At 38.1% G+C, this 20,964-nt stretch overlaps 3 protein-coding genes and 1 pseudogene across 3 annotated transcripts in view; 2 read left to right on the plus strand and 2 right to left on the minus strand.

Moving 5' to 3' along the window:
- The window catches only part of LOC115450445 (trafficking protein particle complex subunit 11), a 28,621-nt gene extending 26,770 nt beyond the window's left edge, over positions 1 to 1,851 (plus strand). Inside the window, 5 exon segments of the mRNA XM_037439172.1 lie at positions 1,083 to 1,266; positions 1,269 to 1,412; positions 1,415 to 1,596; positions 1,598 to 1,693; positions 1,695 to 1,851. Of these exon segments, the coding sequence (XP_037295069.1) occupies positions 1,083 to 1,266; positions 1,269 to 1,412; positions 1,415 to 1,596; positions 1,598 to 1,693; positions 1,695 to 1,826 (738 nt within the window). The 3' untranslated portion in view covers positions 1,827 to 1,851.
- A 147-nt stretch (positions 1,852 to 1,998) lies between these two features.
- On the minus strand, positions 1,999 to 2,868 carry LOC115450452 (proteasome subunit beta type-1). Its single transcript, XM_030178468.2, is given in 3 exon segments — positions 1,999 to 2,273; positions 2,276 to 2,568; positions 2,570 to 2,868. Coding segments are annotated over 3 exon segments (693 nt in total). The 5' UTR covers positions 2,740 to 2,868; the 3' UTR covers positions 1,999 to 2,043.
- Positions 2,869 to 2,989: 121 nt separating this feature from the next.
- Positions 2,990 to 3,795, plus strand: LOC119189467 (annotated as a pseudogene).
- Positions 3,796 to 7,972: 4,177 nt separating this feature from the next.
- Positions 7,973 to 20,964, minus strand: part of LOC115454988 (E3 ubiquitin-protein ligase AMFR) — a 60,809-nt gene continuing 47,817 nt past the window's right edge. Inside the window, 2 exon segments of the mRNA XM_037439430.1 lie at positions 7,973 to 8,147; positions 8,565 to 8,667. Of these exon segments, the coding sequence (XP_037295327.1) occupies positions 7,973 to 8,147; positions 8,565 to 8,667 (278 nt within the window).

Raw genomic sequence — 20,964 nt, forward strand, 5'->3', positions numbered from 1 at the left:
ATTCAACAATGATTATAAACTTCTTGGGCTGTGCCATATCACAGTTTAAAACATTCCACTCACCAAGAATGAGGAAGCAGTTAGTGGTAGAGATGGCAAATGAATATTTTTACTCTGCTGACTATGGTAAAGCTCTCACCTTGCTCACTCACATGCTTTGGGACTACAGGAGGGAGAAGTGGTGGTTCCTTGCTTCCCATGTGCTCAATCGAGCATTGCAGTGTGCTTACTTGTCAGCTAAAATACAAGACTACTTACAGCTTTCCATTGAAGCACTATCAAAATATATTCAGGTGCCAAACAATGATAAAGATAGGATATTTAGGAACATCATGTCAGTTCTCAACATGAATATCCCTGCAGCTGAACCGGATTTACCAGCTACATCCCAGAGTAAAGCTTTAGAACTGTGGCAGATGTCTATTGAAAAAGAACCACTGAATGTATCTGTGGATATGATTAATATATCTAGTTTCCTGGAAGTGAAACCTAAGTTCAAACAGGCAAGGTATAGGATGGATGAAATGATTGATGTGGAAGTGTATGTGAGACTCTCATACACTACCACACTGGAGGTGAAGAAAAGCTTTATAACAATATCTAGTCACACAGAAACTATTGAGATTCCAATAACTGATGAAGGAAGTGCCTCCATATTTTTACAGGGTGGCAAAGTGAAACAGTTCTTGTGCCAATTCAAACCCAATCCTCATGACAATGGCTCAGAATTGCACATCAAAAATGTTTCTTTTGTTTTGGATGCTGATAGGAAAAGAAAGATTACTTTGAATTTTAAAATGGATGAATCTAAATTATCAGACACCACAATACATCCAGAACTACTCCACTTCATCATGAGTCCCAAAGCTGACTATGAGTTTGACTGCATAGTGCCATTGACTGTTGCCAATGTAACATCTAGGGAGAGCAAATTGTCAATTGTAATAACAAATGCAAGCCCTGCTTTACAGGGCGAGTGGTTCCCCACCACCTTCACGATAACAAATAATGAGGAAAGTCCTATTAACAATTTTAAAATTGCATTATCTTTGTTAAGCTCCCCTGATAATCCGAACCCTAAAATAACTGTCATTAAACCTTTTGAAGTAAGCACTAACTTTGTGGCCATGAATTTCAGACCTATTTCTAAGTGCTTTGTAGATGATCCATTCATAGTGATGCCCCAGATAAAGATCTTAAGCCCATGGGATCTTTTTATAATAGATACTGAGTTAGAAGTATCTGAATGCTTTAGAAATACAGATGAAGAAAAAGTTTATCCTGTATTAGTAATCTTGAAGTAGCTGAGAAGCATGTAGCTTGTGATGCTGTCTGTATAAAAGCAAAGTATAAGCCAAAGGACATTCCCACAAGAGTTGGTTTATACAATATTAAATGGCGCCGAAAGAGTAGTAGAGGGGGTCTTGTGTGATGAGCACCACAGCGCTGTCGGGCCTGTCGATAGAAGAGTGTCCCATAGCTGTAGACGTCGACTATCCTGCAGTTGTTCAGCAATTGACATCTGTTCCTCTGCGGTGCATTTTGAGAGGTAAATCCACAAACCCTATAAAGTTGAGCATTGCTGTAGAGGGCAGCGCAGGATGCATATATGTTTTCTGGATATAAAAAAATGTCAGTGACCGTCCCACCCAGAGACACTGTGGAACTCTGTTACAACATACATCCTCTAGTAAGCTGGAAATACAACTCCACCTCGGTTAAAAGCAACAGTTCTAGGTGAAAATTCATGCCAAGAAGTAGTTAATGAGATGTTCGACAAAATATTTCCACAAAATATATTTGTTATGCCTAAGTACAATAAATAAATAAATAAATTGTATTAAAATGTTATTATGCCTTCAATTTTATTGAAATAATGTAAATATTTATGAACAAAGTATTTAGGGTATATTGTAGTTACCTTGTAATTATTTTTAACAATAAATTTGGTTACTTGTTACTTATGTCATTTATTTGTAAATGAAGAAATAAAAATCATTTTGATATTATGTAAAATATTTATTGTTATAAGCACTACAAAATCTAATCCTTTCTCAGTTCAAACTTCTCTTCTTGCATTCCATTAGCTGTAATAATGAGTATGTATATAGAGTCTCCTGTGTAGATGTCGCGCTCTGCTGCGCTGATGAACACATCCTTCAGGAGCGCGAGGGCCTTCTCCCTGGGGAGTGGGGCCTCGCTCACATTCTGCATATTTTTCAATCCTATCTGGTTATCGAGCAGGGGCTGCAGTTGAGCGCCTGCAGAGCCCCAGCACGGTAGTTAGAGCGCTCGCAGTGTCCAATAGGATCGTAGCTGTACACGCACCCCTTACCGTCCGCGTCGATGCCCGCTAACACGTTGGACACGTAGTATGGGAAGAAACGCTTGTAGTACAGCATGGTGGAGAGCATCTGAGCGACTGCGGGTGTCGACATCGACTTGTTGTGCTCGTGTTCGTACATCTGCATACGCGCCTTCAGCAGCCGCGTTAGAGTGAGCGTGTCGCACCAGCATCCGGTGGCGCCAAGCACGGTGCGGTCTGATAACTTGAATAGCTTCTTCTGATCTCAGTATATATGGAGAATCAGTGCTGAGCCGAGTGTCTGCCCCAATCACCGCGTAATCTTCACCGGCGATGGCCACAATGCTACCGCCGTTGTCTGCGTATGGCTCGAAGCGCACTTGTTTGGCTCCAGGTACAGCATATTCAGGGAAATTTCCATCAAGACTCAACATTTTGTTTTATTATAATTATTCAACTACGAAAGACAAAGACTCAAATTACAATTTTAGTAATATTTACGAATGAGGCGAATCACGAATGACATGCACAAATTCTAAAACTTTGACGTTTCAAGCGATGTTCCAACATTAAAATAAAATATTTCAATATCTTTAGCATACATTTTATAAATAATTACGTTCACTGCCTTCCAGAGAAAACCGGTAATACATATTGCCAACAGGAAAATTTGTAATGTCAATGTCATTTTATTATGTATGACGTGTATTTCTGGACAATTAACGTAGAAAAAGCCGCATCAAACAGCAAAATGTCCTCAATAACCGCAGTTATCCCTAAATTATATCAAGAATACACTTCGAAGACGCCGAAGAAGCTAAAGATCATCGATGCTTATCTGCTGTATGTGTTTTTGACGGCTGTGATACAGTTTGTGTACTGTTGTCTTGTCGGCACGTTTCCATTCAACTCTTTCTTGAGCGGCTTCATATCTACCGTCAGCTCGTTTGTTCTCGGAGGTAAGATCCACATGTAGCTTTAGCCTTCATAAAACCAAATAAACTATATTCGTGATCTGATCTCTATATTCGGCTAAGCTATCACTGCAAGTAAGTGGAGCTGCACAATATGAGCATGTTTTCTTAAGAATCGTATTAGCTATGAGACATGTTATAGAATAGTACTACGAGTCGGGGTAGTTCCCAAATACACAGTCCAAAATGAAATGGGCAATACATTTTTTAAAGGCAACTTTTATAGGGTTATTCCAGAACAATTCTTCAAATTGCTAATTTATGTCAATTTACGCATTTCCTTATAAATTAGTTATGTTAGAATGTTTACTAATCAAATATGATTTTGGTTTTCTAGTGTGCCTGAGACTGCAAGTAAACCCAGACAACAAGAATGAGTTCCAAGGGGGCTGTTAGGCGCTGGTTACAGACTTCATCTTTGCACACTTAGTTTTGCACATTGTAGTTGTCAACTTCATAGGATAATTGTATGAGCCTTATTATAATTATTTTTTAAGTAAATATTCTTCAGGTCCATCTTATTATTTTATTTGAATCTATTTAATCTGTGAGTAGTATTGATTTCTTAAAGATTCTGGGTTTTGAAATAATCTATATAGTCTACCCATGATATGTTGCTTTTCACCAACATAAAAGTATTTTGCATATCACATTATCATAAGAATCCTAATAATATAGAACACTATAAAAATCAAAACAGTAGCCTGATATTACCCTAACAAAAATAAAAGAATTTTCATGTAATTTATTTTATTCTGACTAGTCATGAATCAATTTTCAATAAAATATTAAAATTAATATTACAATTTTAACATCAGGACTCTATTCTAGTGTACATTTACTAATCGTCAAACACAAATACAATTTCAATGCGGATGTTCCAGACGTTGCAATATTTGGACTTTTCAATAAACATTTTCAATCAGTTATTAAGCAAATTATGACTTATGTCTGAATCTTTAATTATATGACATTGATACAAAATTATTTAAAATACTGATTAATAATATTTATTGGTAAAGAGAATCTTATTATGACCAGTTTTATCATGTACATTTCTCGAGAGATAACTAAGATATAAATTGACATGTCTTATAATAATGTGTAATTTATCATTCATTATTTAATTATAACCCAAAGATTATGGAGATTCATTAAATAACAACAATATAAATAAATTTATGACAAGCAATTCTAAATCTTAGCTATCTCCTGTTAATCCAAATTTGAATTACATTTTAGAACTGAGGCATTGGTAAGTATTACTTCAGTTTATTGTTTATTCTGGACACATACACATGAGCTATTCAACACAAATATTGTAAATCTAACTTCATTCATACACACAATATCCACAAGCATGTTCATTCATAAGGAGAATTTCCCAACAGCAGTAATAGTAAAAAAATATAAGCTCAAATCCTTTACAACTAGTTATACAATAACATTGATATTTGTTTCATTCACTAACAGCAATACTTATTGAGTAAAGGGTGCTACAATAAAAATAGGGGTTGATATTTTGCCAGTAGATACATCTTTGCCTTAAGGACCAATAGAAGTAGTTGTATATTGACCTACATTAAATTGTTACACCTAATATGGTGACCAATCTCTCATAAATAAAGGAGTTGGCCAGAAGAGTATATGAATACAGGGTTTATTTAACTAGTTATTTATTGCAGTTTGTTTTGGCTCACCTTGAGGCGAAGTTGGTCTAAAAGATGTCACTATTAGTAGATTATTAAAGTATTTTATCATCTATATAATATTATTGTAATAACCATGTACATTTGTCAGAGGTGTGACGGCCGAGCGAGTCTCGCACACAGCCGTTACAGTCCGCACACGCGTCTAATTGTGCATTATTGTATCCAGCACAATACACAATAAAATTTAGATTCATTACAAACATGAACATTGACTATGTACCAACATATAAACAGCAAAAAGGTCTTATATCTATAGCTTATTTGTTAGTGATCTCGTAAAAAGAGGTTTGTCTGATCCACACAAGCATCTAGGAGTAGTAGAGGATCTTATAACATCAAAACAAGAATAGAAAACTCATTTATCAATTAAGGTTATCCACAACTTGACAGATGGTGTTGTCTCAAAAATTGTGTATTTATTCTCCACTTTCTTATTCGAATCAATTTGTCTAAATCAGACATAAGTGATAAGTTACCAAATATTTGAACCCACTATGATACCTCAAATACAACAATATGATGGAGGTCATATATTGTCTTCATTATTTAATAATTGTTAATAAACAGGTCCAAACTGGTATTTTATGCTATGTACAGGTTTTATTTAGAAATAGTATAAAATATTAAAAAAAGAAAAATATAAGGTTTATAGCATAAATGTTGCGAGACCGAAACATAATGTCTGCATTTACAACAGTTCTAATAAACTAACTTAAAATATTTTATAAGTAATTGATATAGAAAATGGGATGGAAATATCACACTAAAATTTGAATGAGAAGCGTCATACTTACACTAACATCGACGTCGTTTCACTACTTGTAAAGTTTGCACATTACGCTTTAGACTTTAAACTAACATATGAGAGATCAGTTTAGCGTTTACATTCTAACGTCGACTACAATCAACATGGTGGACATGAAATGTACTTACTTAATAAAATTTTGAGTCTTTCCGATTCCATACTTTAACTAACAAGTTTGCACCACTCGTGTTTACTTTTCTCTCATTATTTACAAAAATACTTTTTAATCAATATACAAAATAAGTCGTACGCCGCGAGTAAAGGTCCTAACGTTACGTCACGGACGCACAGTGTCCTGCGCAACTGACGCCAATCTGTATGCCGTGAAGTCAGTAAACGAATGGACATAAAGTTTGGCATCACCTGTACATAGTTCAGAGTAACACGTATAATAAGCTAAGCGTAGTTTATTCCTACATTTGTATATATTTGCCGTTTATTATGACATAAATCATTATAATAGACATGTAAATGTGTTATAACTGCTATTTGACCTGAGGCTAAATTCACGTGTTACTCTGAACTTCAGTTATCACATCAACAAGCATCAAATTAAAACGAACTGTTTCAGTACCGTACATGTTCTGATGTATATCTTTATGCTTGTTGTTATGAGAACTATAAGATGGAATATAAGGTTATAAAAAATGGCCCACTTTTATAATTTATCGTATTACAGAACGGTAGTATCTTACTAAATTTTGTTGGTATTTTTAAAACCTATCAAAGCTCACTTTTATATCCTAAATAGGCGGTAAGAATTTAAAAATCGTTCTGTTTTTAACAGAAAAGTATACAGCAATCTATGAGTGATGTCACTGTAATAACGCTGCACAGGTGCGAGGGAGATAGACCGATATTCACCTTCGCATATCGACAACAAGTCTATTCGTCTACCTTACAAATGTGCAATGCGCCTTTGCGGAAAGATTTTATTGCTAAAAATAATTTTTAAATCGAAAATGTGAAAGCCTCTTCGTAAATTTTGTTCCGTAACATCGTGCCGTACTACGGTAAATTAAAAAAGTGGTTAATATACGTACAAAATTATAAACATTAAAATCCTAATAGAATATATCACATAAAGTGAATTGTTAACGTTCATACAATCACACAACAATACACATAGAGTATACATTAGCTACATTATGTTGCTGCGGTATAGCAGGGGACACGGGGTACCAAAGGGATATGCGCCAGAGTCCACCAACATTCGTTTAAATCGTAGGATCAGGCTTTAAACATTTTAAATTGAATTTTCCACATCACTTATTAAAAGATTGAAGTGCTTGGATAAAATATAAATTCTAGAAAGAAAAAATGGTGAACCCGAGCACATATCCACATAGTATTTGATGTTGGACATGAAGCTCTATCGATGTAAACAGAGAACATTGAATAGTGACGATTGTACGCAATATTACGGCATGAGCGTAGCCAAGGGAGGCAAGATAGGGCTCCTTCCCTCTCGGTAGATACTTAAACTAGATCTTTAATGTCATGTTACTAATTATTTACATTGAATATGTTCCTTTAGCTTCCTTTTTAATCTTTAGAAAATAGGGATTTAGAAAACTAGTTGCCATAATACCATGCAGCGTTGCCAAAGTATTTAAAAAAAAACGTGTAAACTAATCTTTAGTCCTCCTTGTCATTGGTTAGCGACAACCTTGCAATCAGTTGTCGGCTTATCATCCCTGTATGTTCCCTGAATGGGAATAGTTCACTGGTTTTACTCCTACGTTCTGCATCAACAGTCCTAATATATGTCTAACTACAGGCGGCAATAGTTACGCGGTCTACTTTATATATCCGTTCTGGCAAGTATGATGAGTGTCATTGTTGCGCAACAATGTTGCCTGATGCACGCAGAAGTTGTTGGTTAGTGCGGCGGGATCCAGCCGTGGTGCAGTGTACAACAGTGTCATTGTGTTAAGTAATGTCCAGTAATGGACAAGTCTGCTTTTATATAACAGAACAATACGCGATTTTTAACATTGCCAACATGAGGATGGTATCTTTCCCTATACATCTCTTGTAGCCCTTTATTATATCAATAATTAGTTGAGCCGCCGTTCAGGGTTAACTACAGACTGGGAAATTCAAACAGCGCGCAGTATATAATGTGTTAGGTGTGGTGACCGCGTGGTGGCGGGGTGGTGGGGCGGTGGCGTGTTCACGCGGCGCGCTGCAGATAGCGGCGGCGCGCGGCGGCGAGCAGCAGCAGCTTGCGGCGCTGCAGGTCGCGCCTGGCGCTCCACCGCGCTGCACGGGAACCGCGCCGCGCCCGCCGCCCGCCCGCCCCCGCCGCCGCCGCCTCCGACTCCGCCTCCAGCTCCGCCGACGCATTGCTGCACACACCGAGCACACATGTTATACTAATATACAATATCAAATTATAATCCTATCATATTTTTGGACAGAACTGTTGCATCTAAGTGTACATAGTACAAACACAGTCAGCACACGCGGCCGGCAGAATACACAAGCCGATAATAACGGACTACAATGGAACGAGTGCTTGAGTCGAGCAATCGTCGCCAGCATGGCGGGAGGAGCAAACTCACTCGCGTTTCTATGTTCATTGTTCCCGAATGAGAGTATACGTACTCCGTACTCTCCGTACCCGCTGACGCTATTCACACCACGGTACACTTAATTAACACATTTACGCAAAAGATCTTTTATGTAAAATGCGACAGTAAACTATTAATCTTCCAGTTTATAATACGTAATTAATGACTCATTTGTCGTCATCACTGCGGGACCTGGTGGAGGTGTTGGTGTCGGTAGCACTGCTGGTGCCGGCGATGCTGGCTGATGAGGCGGATGCGGTGGCCCGCGAAGGAGAGGGCCGCGCCGTCTCTTCAACTGTTGCGGTAAAAAAAATTAGGAATATTTAAAAAATATATATATTTAGCATAAGCCTAGTTTAATTTGAAGTTTTAATGGTTTCGTAATCAGCCGCATGATATTACCTCAAACTTGACTCTGAAGTTGGTGTCAGGTTACCGTGCATATACACTCGGTGTCTATGTACGAGACTCTACACAGCTAAGGTGGGTTTGATGATAACTATATCATTTGCGAAAATAAATCGGGTAATGTAACGCGACAGGGCTCACCTGGTCGGTCGGCGGTGCCGGTCGGCTCGGCGGGCAGGTCGGTGGTGTTGGGCTGCAGGCGGCCCTCCAGGATGTTCTCCAGCGTGAGGTCGGCGGAGCGCGTCAGCGTCAGGTCCGCCGCCAGCACGCTCAGGCTGTACTGCGGGAACATTTGTTGCACCTGCAACCAACACATCCACGCTCTGTACAGTGCCGACAGTACCGAGATAGCCAAAATGCATTATTGATAGTAAACGCGACAGTTTTATAATAAGGTTACGGTAGTCACTCTCTTGCGCCACGTATATGAGTGTAAAGGTGTACCTGCGCGGCGAGCGCGTACGCGTCGAGGAGCCCGTGCGGGGCGTGCGGGGCGCGCGGCGGGCGCGGGGCGCGTGGGGCGTGCGGCGCGGGCGGCGCGGCGGGCGCGTGCGGGTCGAGCTCGCGCACGCGCGACACCTCCACCGAGAAGCTCGGCAGCCACGACACGTACCGGGACCCTGCGCACACACACTACTGCTGTCACACTAACACACTCATATACACAAATACATATTACGCGGCAAAATACAAACAAACATTCATCTAATTCACCACTTTCCTTACATTACCTTGACACGATTGCGTTCTAAACTTTCCTTAGTAATTAATTATCACAGTCATTATGACCATTATACGTTATGCAAAGAATTATAAAGTATAATATCAGCTTTAGAAAAATCCTAAAAAAGAGCGAAGCCGGTCTTTTGTAGCCTATTTTCAATTCCACTTTATTCTGCCTAATATAAAGAATGAGTAATAACTATTCTACGGGTGACTTCAATCAGTTTATTGTGAAACTAATGGAAAATAAGTTCCATATTAAATGACTTAGGACTTGAAGTGCTCACAATGTTCAAAACACTGTTCCTGATCTTGATCCAGGTCTAACAGAGCGAGCTCATCCAGAGCCACCGCCAGTACCAGGCATGACACTGCCAATACCACCACAAAACACCACGTTTTGGTTCATTCCCTCATCTCGATTTTATAGAATTTAGTCTGTCGTTAATTTATCGGATAAAATATTTTTGTATTTTTACACCAAGATGTTAATTGTCATTTTGACGTTTTAATTCAATTTTTTACATAACTGCAATCAATAAGAAGTTTAGTTGTTACAAGTCTCTTTGGATTTAATGCAATATTCTAGTTCACAGAAGTTTCACAAATTGTTGGAAATATTGACCAACATGTTCGAATTGTTTTCGTATTTTAAAAATATAATTCATAATTTTTGACACATTTCAATAAATTATAATGAGCTGCACACGCAATGGCATGTGAGTGCACAGCGTGGAATCATAATGTACTAGATAGAACTGTACAGTGCACAGCCAGTACGGAGTGTATGGAGTACAATAAAGAGTATAGCATACCGTCGAAGTGGAAGAAGTGGTTGGGGTGTCGCGCGGCGGGGTGCGCGGCGTGCGCGGGGTGTGCGGGGTGCGCGGCGTGCGCGGCGTGGCGCGGCGCGTGCTGCGGGGGCCTACGTCCAGCGTAGTCCTACGACCTGTACGAGATTGACTGTTCAGTCTCCACTTTCTAGGAGGACGTGCAACGTTGACTTATCAATTTACTTAAGTAATACAATTTACCACTTAGGTATTATGTTTTTCCGCTATACCCAAACCTTATGGTTTTTGGACCAGTTGAATGATATAAGAAAGTAAAGGATGACTAAGAGGTTACAGGGATGAAGGGCGATCGACAAGATTGATAAAAACGTTATAAACATATTGTATTCCTCACAACACTTGCTTTTGTTTCAACATCAACCACCTTAAAATCAATTCCGAGTGATAAAATGTAAACTATGTCACTCCAAGATAACGTGGAATATTAGGAATAAAGAATTTCTGAAATTGGTTCGACAATTACTAATTTTTTTGATTTTCGGATGGGTTATTACGCGGGGAGACGCGAGCGAAAGCTGAATGAATGAACCCTTTCTAGGAAAATTTCGGCCATGGCGGCAAACCTCAACGGAGATCAGCCAGGTACGCAAGAGATATTATAGTGCACAAGTGAGTGCGCAATACACAGGTGCACTCTTTGTTTCTTCACTCTCATAATCCGCTGAGACGGCAATCCGACATGGCCAGAGAAAGATCTATCGTAGGAACAGCGGCTTTACGAGTCACGGGGTAGGAGGATAGACATTACACAAACAACTTCGTGAGCCCGAGCTGTGATCGAGTAGTTTTTAAGATAAAAACCTCCTCCATAAGTTTTTTTGGACCTACTCAGAATTCGAATCTAGGACCTCAGCTGGTACTCGTATTCGTACTGCGTTCGCATTACAACTACGCCACCGAGGCAATCAAGGAAAAGCTAAATAACAATACAATGACTGATGACAATGACCTGTTTACTCAGTAGACACCAATACAACGACCCGACGAACAATTCATTAAACTTTATTTAATATTCATTATTGTTACATCTACATACATATATGCAGACTAATAAACTGTCCACTTTACACACAATTTATCATATCGGATATATCAAATATATTGTACTTTTTCTATAGTATTAAGTTTAATTGTTTTGTTTATATAATTATCTACATTACAATTAACGACTCCCATAATATTTGATACGGATAGTCCAACATATGCCAAATGACACACTACACCTATACGATTAAATACATATATTTCCCTACGAATAATATGTTGATGTGATATACTGACTTGTGGAAGAGATGTGAGCAGGGCAGCTTGCGCGCCTCCTTCATTGGTTCCCAGCAGATGGCGCAGTTGTCCTCGTGCTTCTCAACCTCCTCGCGGCTTGCCATCGGGTAACTATAACAAACAATAAAACATATTGATTTAATAATAGAACTAGAACATAGTGAACGCACAAACGTAGCCAAGCCGCCTGGGCAACGGAAAACGAAGCAGATTTAATATTCGACACACGCATATCACACATTTATCCTCGAAGGGGTATGCAGGGGAATTAGAGTACCCACTTTTCGCCAAGTGTGTTCCGTCCCATGATGTGATAGAAGGCGAACCTATCCATATCGGACATAAATTCCAGACTTCGGGCTGATATTGAGCAGAAAAAAATATCACTGCTCGACCGGGATTCGAACCCTGGACCTCAGAGCGCTGCTGTACCGCGCATGCAATACAACTACGTCACCGAAGTTCGACGATGCGAATGGTTTAGAGTAACTCTAAACCATTCGTATCATAAAGATTTAGTTATATATTAGACGCACATATGTTACACCTTTTCACAGATATAACTTAGTAACATTAATAATTAATATTGAGACGGCGCAAACATTACCAAGGTAATGTTTGCGCCGTCTAGGTACCACAGAATGTATATAGTATAACGTTAGTGTACAATTGCACCTCTTCTTAATCTCCTACTAAGTGACAATATAAATTTTAAAGTAAAAACTTTGTCAATATACTACATTAAATATATTTGGATGAAGTGTGGACCCGGGAGATCCAATCCATAGATATAGGCTACGTTTTATTAAAAGTATAAAAGACGTTTTAATTTGGAAAACAATTTTGACGCCGCCATAGTCTCATAGTAAATAAATAAACAATATTTAAAGTCACCATGAGAAGATTTCACAAGCACCGTGAGTAAACATTGATTAGCAGAACCTTAGACATATTATGTTAATGATTCACATTGTAACCGATGTTAATACTACACCGTCCTTGTTATCAACATCCGCTAATCGGTACAATATATCAATTAAATAATCTCCGATAAGTAGTTTTAATGGCTCATACAATTAACTGTTACACATCGAGTTTCGTAAACTGTATAAATATTATAAACAAACAGATAAATCATCTTATATTTTATTTAAAAAATCTTTCGATAATAATACTTTTGTATATAATTTTATAAGCATTTTATTTGTGATTTTATAATGTTTTTAAATGCCCTTTCCAGTAATTTTACCATTTTATGTCAGCCTTCAGAAGTCTTGTTTGTTTTTATTACATAATCATAATTTAAAGGCATTCCCTAATAAATATTTAAACAATAGGTAGTTTTATAATGACCAAGGAACCGAAACAAAGAAATAATATACCATTCTTCCGACATTTGTAAACGCATAATAGTACCAGGAAAACATAAAGCATAGACGGTGTGAGCCGAGCCGCGACACGACCGCCGGTCACGTAGTCTACACTCATTGATATAAAATTAATTAGTCAAGTCATTAGTAATGATTTGATGTTCTAACTGCTGATACTGTGATGGAATAGTCTTATCGACGCGTGTGAGGGTTGTTTTACTAAATAAAGTAATAATATCAGCACAACTATATACAGCACTGCTGCACGGGCTTCCTCTACTGAGAGGGATTAGGCCTTAGTCCACCACGCTGACCTAGTGCGGATTGGTAGACTTCACACACCCTCAAAATTTCTATAGAGAACTTCTCAGGTATGCAGGTTTCCCGGCGATATTTTCCTTCACCGTTAAAGTAAGCGATAACTCACAAGAAATACATATATAACTTTTTAGAAAAATCATAGGTGTGTGCTCTTGGGATTTGCACCTGCGGACATTGGTCTCGGCAGTCCGTTCTAGACCCAACTAGGCTATCGCCGCTAGAATGTTTTACTAATAGCTGCATTTCCCTGAACGCTATCGGTTACCTTTTTTTTATCTCGGAAGGACGTACGCAGGTGGTTTTGCGTGATAAAAGTTTGAATTGCTAATTTCTGCCACCAAGCAGCAGAAAGCGGGGACTGAATATTTGTGGGTAATGAATGCAGTGCTCTGCAGTACCTTGTGACACATATTTCTGGTTAGTGTTACTATTGTTTGTTGTTGGGCACAGTAGCAGCGCTAGACATTAGGCGAGCGACCTTGTTTCGTCACTCCATTCTTCTATAATATGCATAAAATTACACATTGTTATTCATTATTCTATTTGAGATTGGAATTGCTAATAGCTTGATGATTCACTACGACGTAATATGTAAAAATCAAGTATGGGCTAGTATACGAAGTCGGTACACTACTCATCAATGATCTCCAAGATCAATGTCCACTGATAGAAAAAATAAAGTTACTAATTAACATCGACACTTTGCCGCCGAAAAATTTTTAGTTTACCCACTCAATCTTTATATACATAATCTTCATTTATTGTATTACTCTTTTAAATTCTGTACGCTCGTAGTTAACCATGATTTTATTTTCTAAATAATTTTCTCAACAAGTAATAATATCAGCCCTGTATTATATACTGTCCCACTGCTGAGCACGGGCCTCTTCCACTACTGAGCGGGATTAGGCCTTAGTCCACCACGCTGGCCTAGTGCGGATTGGTAGACTCACCTTCGAATTTCCTATAGAGAACTTCTCAGATGTGCAGGTTTCCTCACGATGTTTTCCTTCACCGTTAAAGCGAACGATAAATTCACAAAGAATACACACATGATTTTAGAAAAGTCAGAGGTGTGTGCCCTTGGGATTTGAACCTGCCGACATTCGTCTTGGCAATCCGTTCCACACCCAACTAGGCTATCGTCGCTTTAACGGTGAAGGAAAACAACAAGTGTATTTATGTAATTCTTTATGAGGAACTAAAAGACCTTAAACTAAAAAAGTTAGTATAGAGACTTTTCCGCCCTCACCACTACACCTCCTGTGAGCCAGGATCAACAGTGACATGCATTTTATGACACCGAGCGGTGAAGCTCAGCGAGTCTCAGGGAACACTCATTTGTTTTTATGCCGCAACGAAATGAATCAATTAATATCATGCCAGAGTTTATATTCCCAGAGTACGCGATGAGCAGACTGTTCAAATTCGTAACCAGATGTAGAGCATGAGAATGGGAGGGTTAGCAGACGGAAGGTAATTTATTTTCTGGTAGTTTGGTGCCGAGGCGATAGGTGTGCGTATGGTCCCACCTAGCCTAGCAGTCGGTAAAGTCCCCGATATCTCTAATGCTTCCTTAACGACTTTTGGCTTATCACCGGAACCTCATCGTTCAATTAGAATTTAGATACTATATTATTATCTAGCGGTTTCGTTAATGTATATCTTGCGGTTTTTGATTTGTGATAATTGAGTTTAAATGGTTTATTTTAATACACGTGTATTAATTGAGTTTATTGTTTTTCTATGTACTGTTAAATAAATTTAAAATATGCGCAGTAAAGAATAGGCTGAGTTATGTCACACAGCCGACACGCATGACCGCAAATCCTGTGGTTCTGGTTAGATCGAGGGGATAGAAGGTGTTTTGGGCTTGCCTCATCTTCCCCTATGCTGAGCGCTAATTCAATCGACCACATGGAGCCTGTACACCTGTGCTGACAAAGCTTTAGCTACTAGGTGCCTACATCAGTAAAGGATAACTAAAATAATTTAGCATAGAAAGAATATGTATGTATACCACATTCCCCGAAGGCGAAACAAAATATCAACCCAGTTTTCATTTATATCTTCTGATTTTAGGATTTTTGACACATCTCAAAGAAGAAGACGGTAGTTTTAGTGTTTTTTGAATATAGTATAGAGTTAAGGGTGTGTACTGACGTCTTGCTCATGTGGGTGGCGAGCGAGGTGTAGAGGCGGTGTCTGCGCAGGCGCGCCTGCAGCTCGTGCAGCAAGTGGCGCAGCTGCATCAGCAGCACCAGCGACGCCATCGACACCAGCATGTTGCTGAAGATCACCATGTGCACCACGTGCGCCAGCTCCACCACCAGCGACACCGCCTGACACACACATGCATTACTCACTTATTGTAAGTATTTTGATTGCATTACTATCAACATCGATCGGGAGATATTATCAAGGATTGTTTATAAACAAATAACTACATTGGAACTGATAATACAGTTCAATACAACGATATGTTAGATTTGTGTAAATGATGACATCTTTTGGTTTGTAATTGAAGGTAGTATAGAAACAGGATGTGCCGGCATAGTAATAGTGACTCACGTCGAATGTAAGATGCGTGTAGTAGGCGACGGGCCCGGCCACGTCCACCTCGCGCAGCTGCAGCGCGTAGCGCGCCACCATGTGCAGCCCCGCCACCAGCAGCAGCGTGCACTGCAACACACGCGACACGCGTCACACAACCACTCCGGGAAACCTCTCCTCTTTACTACTTCTCTATTGATTCATAAATGTCGTCACTTCGAAAACATAGTACCGAAGCATATCGTACCTTTTATGTTTTGTTACATTATGTCCTGTATCTACCAGCTCGAGCTAGCTTTTTAGGTTACTTTTAAGTGTAATTATTAGTATCATGTACCTTCATTTGTCGTAAATACAACTATAGTTGCCTACGTGACTAATAACTTATTTTATTTATTTTATAAACAAGGACAACCGAACAAGTTGCAGGTGATACATTATAAATGTCAGAGTGTTATCACCTCGGCGGCCATGAATGCGAAGTTGTCCTTGTTGTTTGGCAGGATCAGGCGTACGCGGCTACGAGCAGAGCCGTAGACGCCGCCATGTTACACACCACAAGCCCCAGCAACCGCACGTGCGTCCACAGTATGGAATTCGGGGACGAATACAGCTGCAACAACATAAAATTACTTTTTATATACAAACTATCAAACAAGTTAATGCAAATAAATATTTACAATGCCAGGGGGACCTCGAGGACCCTGCCTTTATAGCGTAGACCGGTGGATAAGTTTTATATATATTATATCCGCCCGGATAGCGTCCACCGTATACAAGGTGTTAAAACTCCGATAGTGGCCCACGTATGTGTGTCGCGTATCAAGATCAGAGCGTGTATATCCGATTCCAACAGGCCGGCATAATTGTGTCGACTGCCGAGGAGTAATCAATCACCTTTCGCCAGTCGAGATTTAATTGGACCCCACTCCACTTTATGTCAGAAGCAGTGAGGTCCCTTCGCTGTGCCGTATAAAAAATAAGTTGAGTAATTGGATCACATTAGAAGCATAGTTTAAGAATAAGAAAAACTCAAGTAATTAACTAAGAATAAAAAATGCCATTAACAAAAATAGCCCCTCCCGTTAATCACCTACGTCCTACGTAAACCAAATCATAATATTGAATTATAACATCAATAATGGATAACGGCCGATACATAACAAACATGACATTCTAGTATGTTCTTCTTGTTTATTAATTATTATCTTTATTTATTGTTTGGATATTTAAACAGACTACGGATCAAAAGCTTGAACGTAATGCATTATTGTGCAATAAGAATCAGACAGTGAATATAAATCAAAAAGTAAAATAAAATAAAACATATTTATTGTGAATAAAAATGTATGTGCTTGGCAAATGATGAATGCATTCTTATTTCTTTGCGTTGCTGTCTCCTCCAGGGAAGATCTTGTGACGGGATACGTGTTTAAAAAATCCTGTAACTATATTTTTCTAATACCGTCTGGTATATTTTGTTCCACATATTCAATTCAACAATTGAATTGACTTGAAATGCTGGCAGGTTCAGAAGAGAGCTGACACTGTCAGTACGGTGTCATACAGATGGAAGAGATTACTACAATAATCATCGAAGCCGGTGCCAACAACTGACATAGTTCTTAAAATGTATAAACAAACTGCGTTTACGGTAAACTTATGATACGTTTATTTGCTTCATATAAAATGTAATTAGTAAACTCACTAGTACTACTAGGTCAGAATTCGCTAAAATTTATCACTTTAAAATTTCTTATCATGTCTACACCACGGCTACATATTAACATATACTGCTAAGAATCCGGAAGGTTTTTACCCTTATCTCGAAATTCAGGTCGTATATCCAGCAGCCATCAACCTCCTGTAATTACGTTTTCTATAACGAGCTTTTGTTCCCACCTATTGTTGCTATTCCGATTAAAAGCGGAAACATTGATTCCCCTTTATTTTCTAACATGTCTACATTGCTCAGAATCCTGGACTTCCCGGATATAGCTGCAATAGAATTTATTTAATTTAACATGGTATTTATAATCATTGTCTAACTACTTTTCTTGATATTTTGTCTAATATAACTTTGCTATTACGTTTCATTGTATTTAACTTTAACGGATATATTGTCAAGGTTGGTGATTTATTTCCGAAATTGTATTAAAATAACTAGCTCAAGGGTACTTATTTTTTTTGATCTAATACATTACATTTGTGGTTTATAGTCATACCGCCTCCAATATTAATCTGAAGTACTCATTCGCCAAAGCTCACTTCCTCCATATCAGAGCACAACAGTGCATAAAACAGAAATAAACGAACGTTGGAATCTGACCGAGACGTAGGAATATACCTACCACGTCATTTTATTAAAAAAAAATTACCGAAAAAATACGACGTAAACGGTTAATAAAGCGCAATAACCGATAAGAAACGCAGTAATGCCTTTTAATGCGCATGTACGCAGGTTGAGTACGTTTCTCAAGCAAATCAATACACCAGTATGTACAAATACTCCCATATATGGCGAATTTAATACAACTTGCGCAAAATGTAAACAATATGAAATGTATTTTTTATGAATTACCAAGGTTAACTGTTCAAATGAATGTTAACAATTATTTAATAATTCAACTGAAGTGAGACCGACTGCGGTGATGAGACTTTTAGGTTCCAACCGCGGGCCAATGAAATCTACGATATATAGCCCTCGTGTTGGATGATAATTATTAATATAATTACCAAACCTTAACAAAGAAAGAATGTAAAGTTTTAACAAAACGTGCCTCGCTGAGCGTTAGGCTTGCGACACATTTGTTAGTTATTATCGCAACTATTTCTCAGTTTATGTATTTGTTCATTATTTCGCCATCCATTGTTAATGATCAATGCGTTTCCTTTTCAGATATTATTGAAATTTTATTGTTGTCATCTATATTGTTTCCTTATCCATACATTTTATTAGAACTCTCACATACTTGCATATTTGCTTTTCCTGGAAAGAGGCGTCAACGAAGGTGATGAGATGTTAAACAAAATATTTGCTTCCATTCATACAACGTTAAACAAAGTATAAATTCGGTATTATTTTGAATACTTCCACCATATCGGGTGTGCGGACATTGTGTGTAAAAAACACTAATTCAGTTGTTGATTCGCATACTTATTGGGATTACATGCACAGCCCTTACCTGTAGCTGCAGGGGAATAATCTATCGTCCAGTTTACAAAGTGTGTCGTTGATCGAATAAGGCAACAGGCGCCTTTGATTATTTAAGTGAAGCAAAAACAAATTATACATTAATTAGCTCAAATTAAAATAAAATTAAATACATAAAGTTCCGTGTATTTAATTAAACGTTTCGCCAAGCTTTTTGTTTCCTGTCTATTCTGAAGTAGTTTCCTAAAAAACCGCTTACATTTTTGTCGAAAAGTTGAAATTGTATTATTCCAAATAAGACGTCAAGGTCGCCGTCTATCACGAGACAGAAAAGAAACAAACCCTTGGGTCAACGACCTATAGGTGCACAGGTGTCTGTATCACTTCCGCTTACAGCCACCTTATGTATCTAAGTCATATACCTCAATACAATTGTTTTAGCAAAACTATATTGATTACTTGAACAACTATTGGTTGTAGTCAACATGTAGATTTGATGTAACGACTACGGTTTTTGGCGTTATAATCATTTAGCGAACACGTCACTTCGATTCATCGAGAAAATTCCTTTTGAATGGTGTAATGCATGTAACATATTGAGCAATAGGCACAATAATCAGAAGTGTTTATCGAATTACACGTTAAGACTCTTAGCTTTACTATTAATATCTATGAACAAAAAAACAAGTGAATTATGTTTAAGACCCAGATAATAAATAGGTAAGAATAACTTTCGACTTGTGCTTATTTAACATTTTTAATATCATTTAAAAATTGTTGACATATTTTGATAATAAGTCGCGTGAAACAGATAATTTCAATCAATTCTTTTGTTCCTCAGAATTAAAATTAGTCCACATTGGTGTAATCGACTTCTGCCTTTATTATATGAAGACCTTGCTTGTAACAGACATATGCAGACAGCCAAATGTGTTAAACTCATCAGTAAACTGTGAATTGCTCATAAGTGTCTAAGGATTTCTGTGTTAAAACAATTGTTTGAATATCACTTTATTAAGCATGTCAACACACATCAGAATGGTCATTAATTAGATCAACACACATTCTTGGGAATCGTTTATTGAAATCAATGGATCGAGGAGTCGTCACATTGTGCACAAATGCCAATCTCACGTGTTTTAATTATTTTACACGTGGTCATTACAAATACAATCAAATAAACACATGCAAAGAAACAATTTTAGTAATGAAAACGCAATTAAAAACAATTATATAGAAATGTGAGAAATTTCCGCCTGATACAATCGTGGTGTGATACGAGTTTAAAAATATAATAGGAAGTACATTTATAATGCTTTATTTTTATAGCAGAAGGTTGTCTGATAAGTGACCACGGCACAAGTGCAACCACAAAGCTCCAGGACAGCGGAAGTCTATCCTCAGAAGAGTATGAGAATTGAGATGAGTGCGAGCTATGTTCCTCTATTCGGTAGTTATTTGTTTCTGAACTTTGACTAAAGACACATAGACGCAGACAAGCCAAAGATTAGCCACGGCAGACAAACGTTTCAATTCTATTTATAGATTGTAATATGCAGAGCGCAACTCGCTTGTAAACAATACTACGCACACAAACAAAACACACGATGAAGGTACTAAATTTATTTACGGTTAACGAGCACCGAATGTTTCCGTTGATCGATGATGATTAATGCTTAGTAGGATTGCCCGCCAGTGCCACTGTAAAGTGTAATAGACTTAATTTCTGATACGATAGGGTCAAAATTCCAACGTGTTTGAATCTGATAAAGCCGATAAATTATCAAGTTTTTTTTCGAAAAGAAGGTAAGAGAATATGTTATTCATATACACCGCTGTCCGTAAACTTCGTATTACCAGTATAATCATCGATGAAAATACTAACGATATGGCTTTAAAACCGAGAATTTTCATTCGTGGTTTCCTTT

The sequence above is a fragment of the Manduca sexta genome, chromosome 16 (assembly GCF_014839805.1).
Source record: "Manduca sexta isolate Smith_Timp_Sample1 chromosome 16, JHU_Msex_v1.0, whole genome shotgun sequence".
Classification (NCBI taxonomy): domain Eukaryota; kingdom Metazoa; phylum Arthropoda; class Insecta; order Lepidoptera; family Sphingidae; genus Manduca; species Manduca sexta.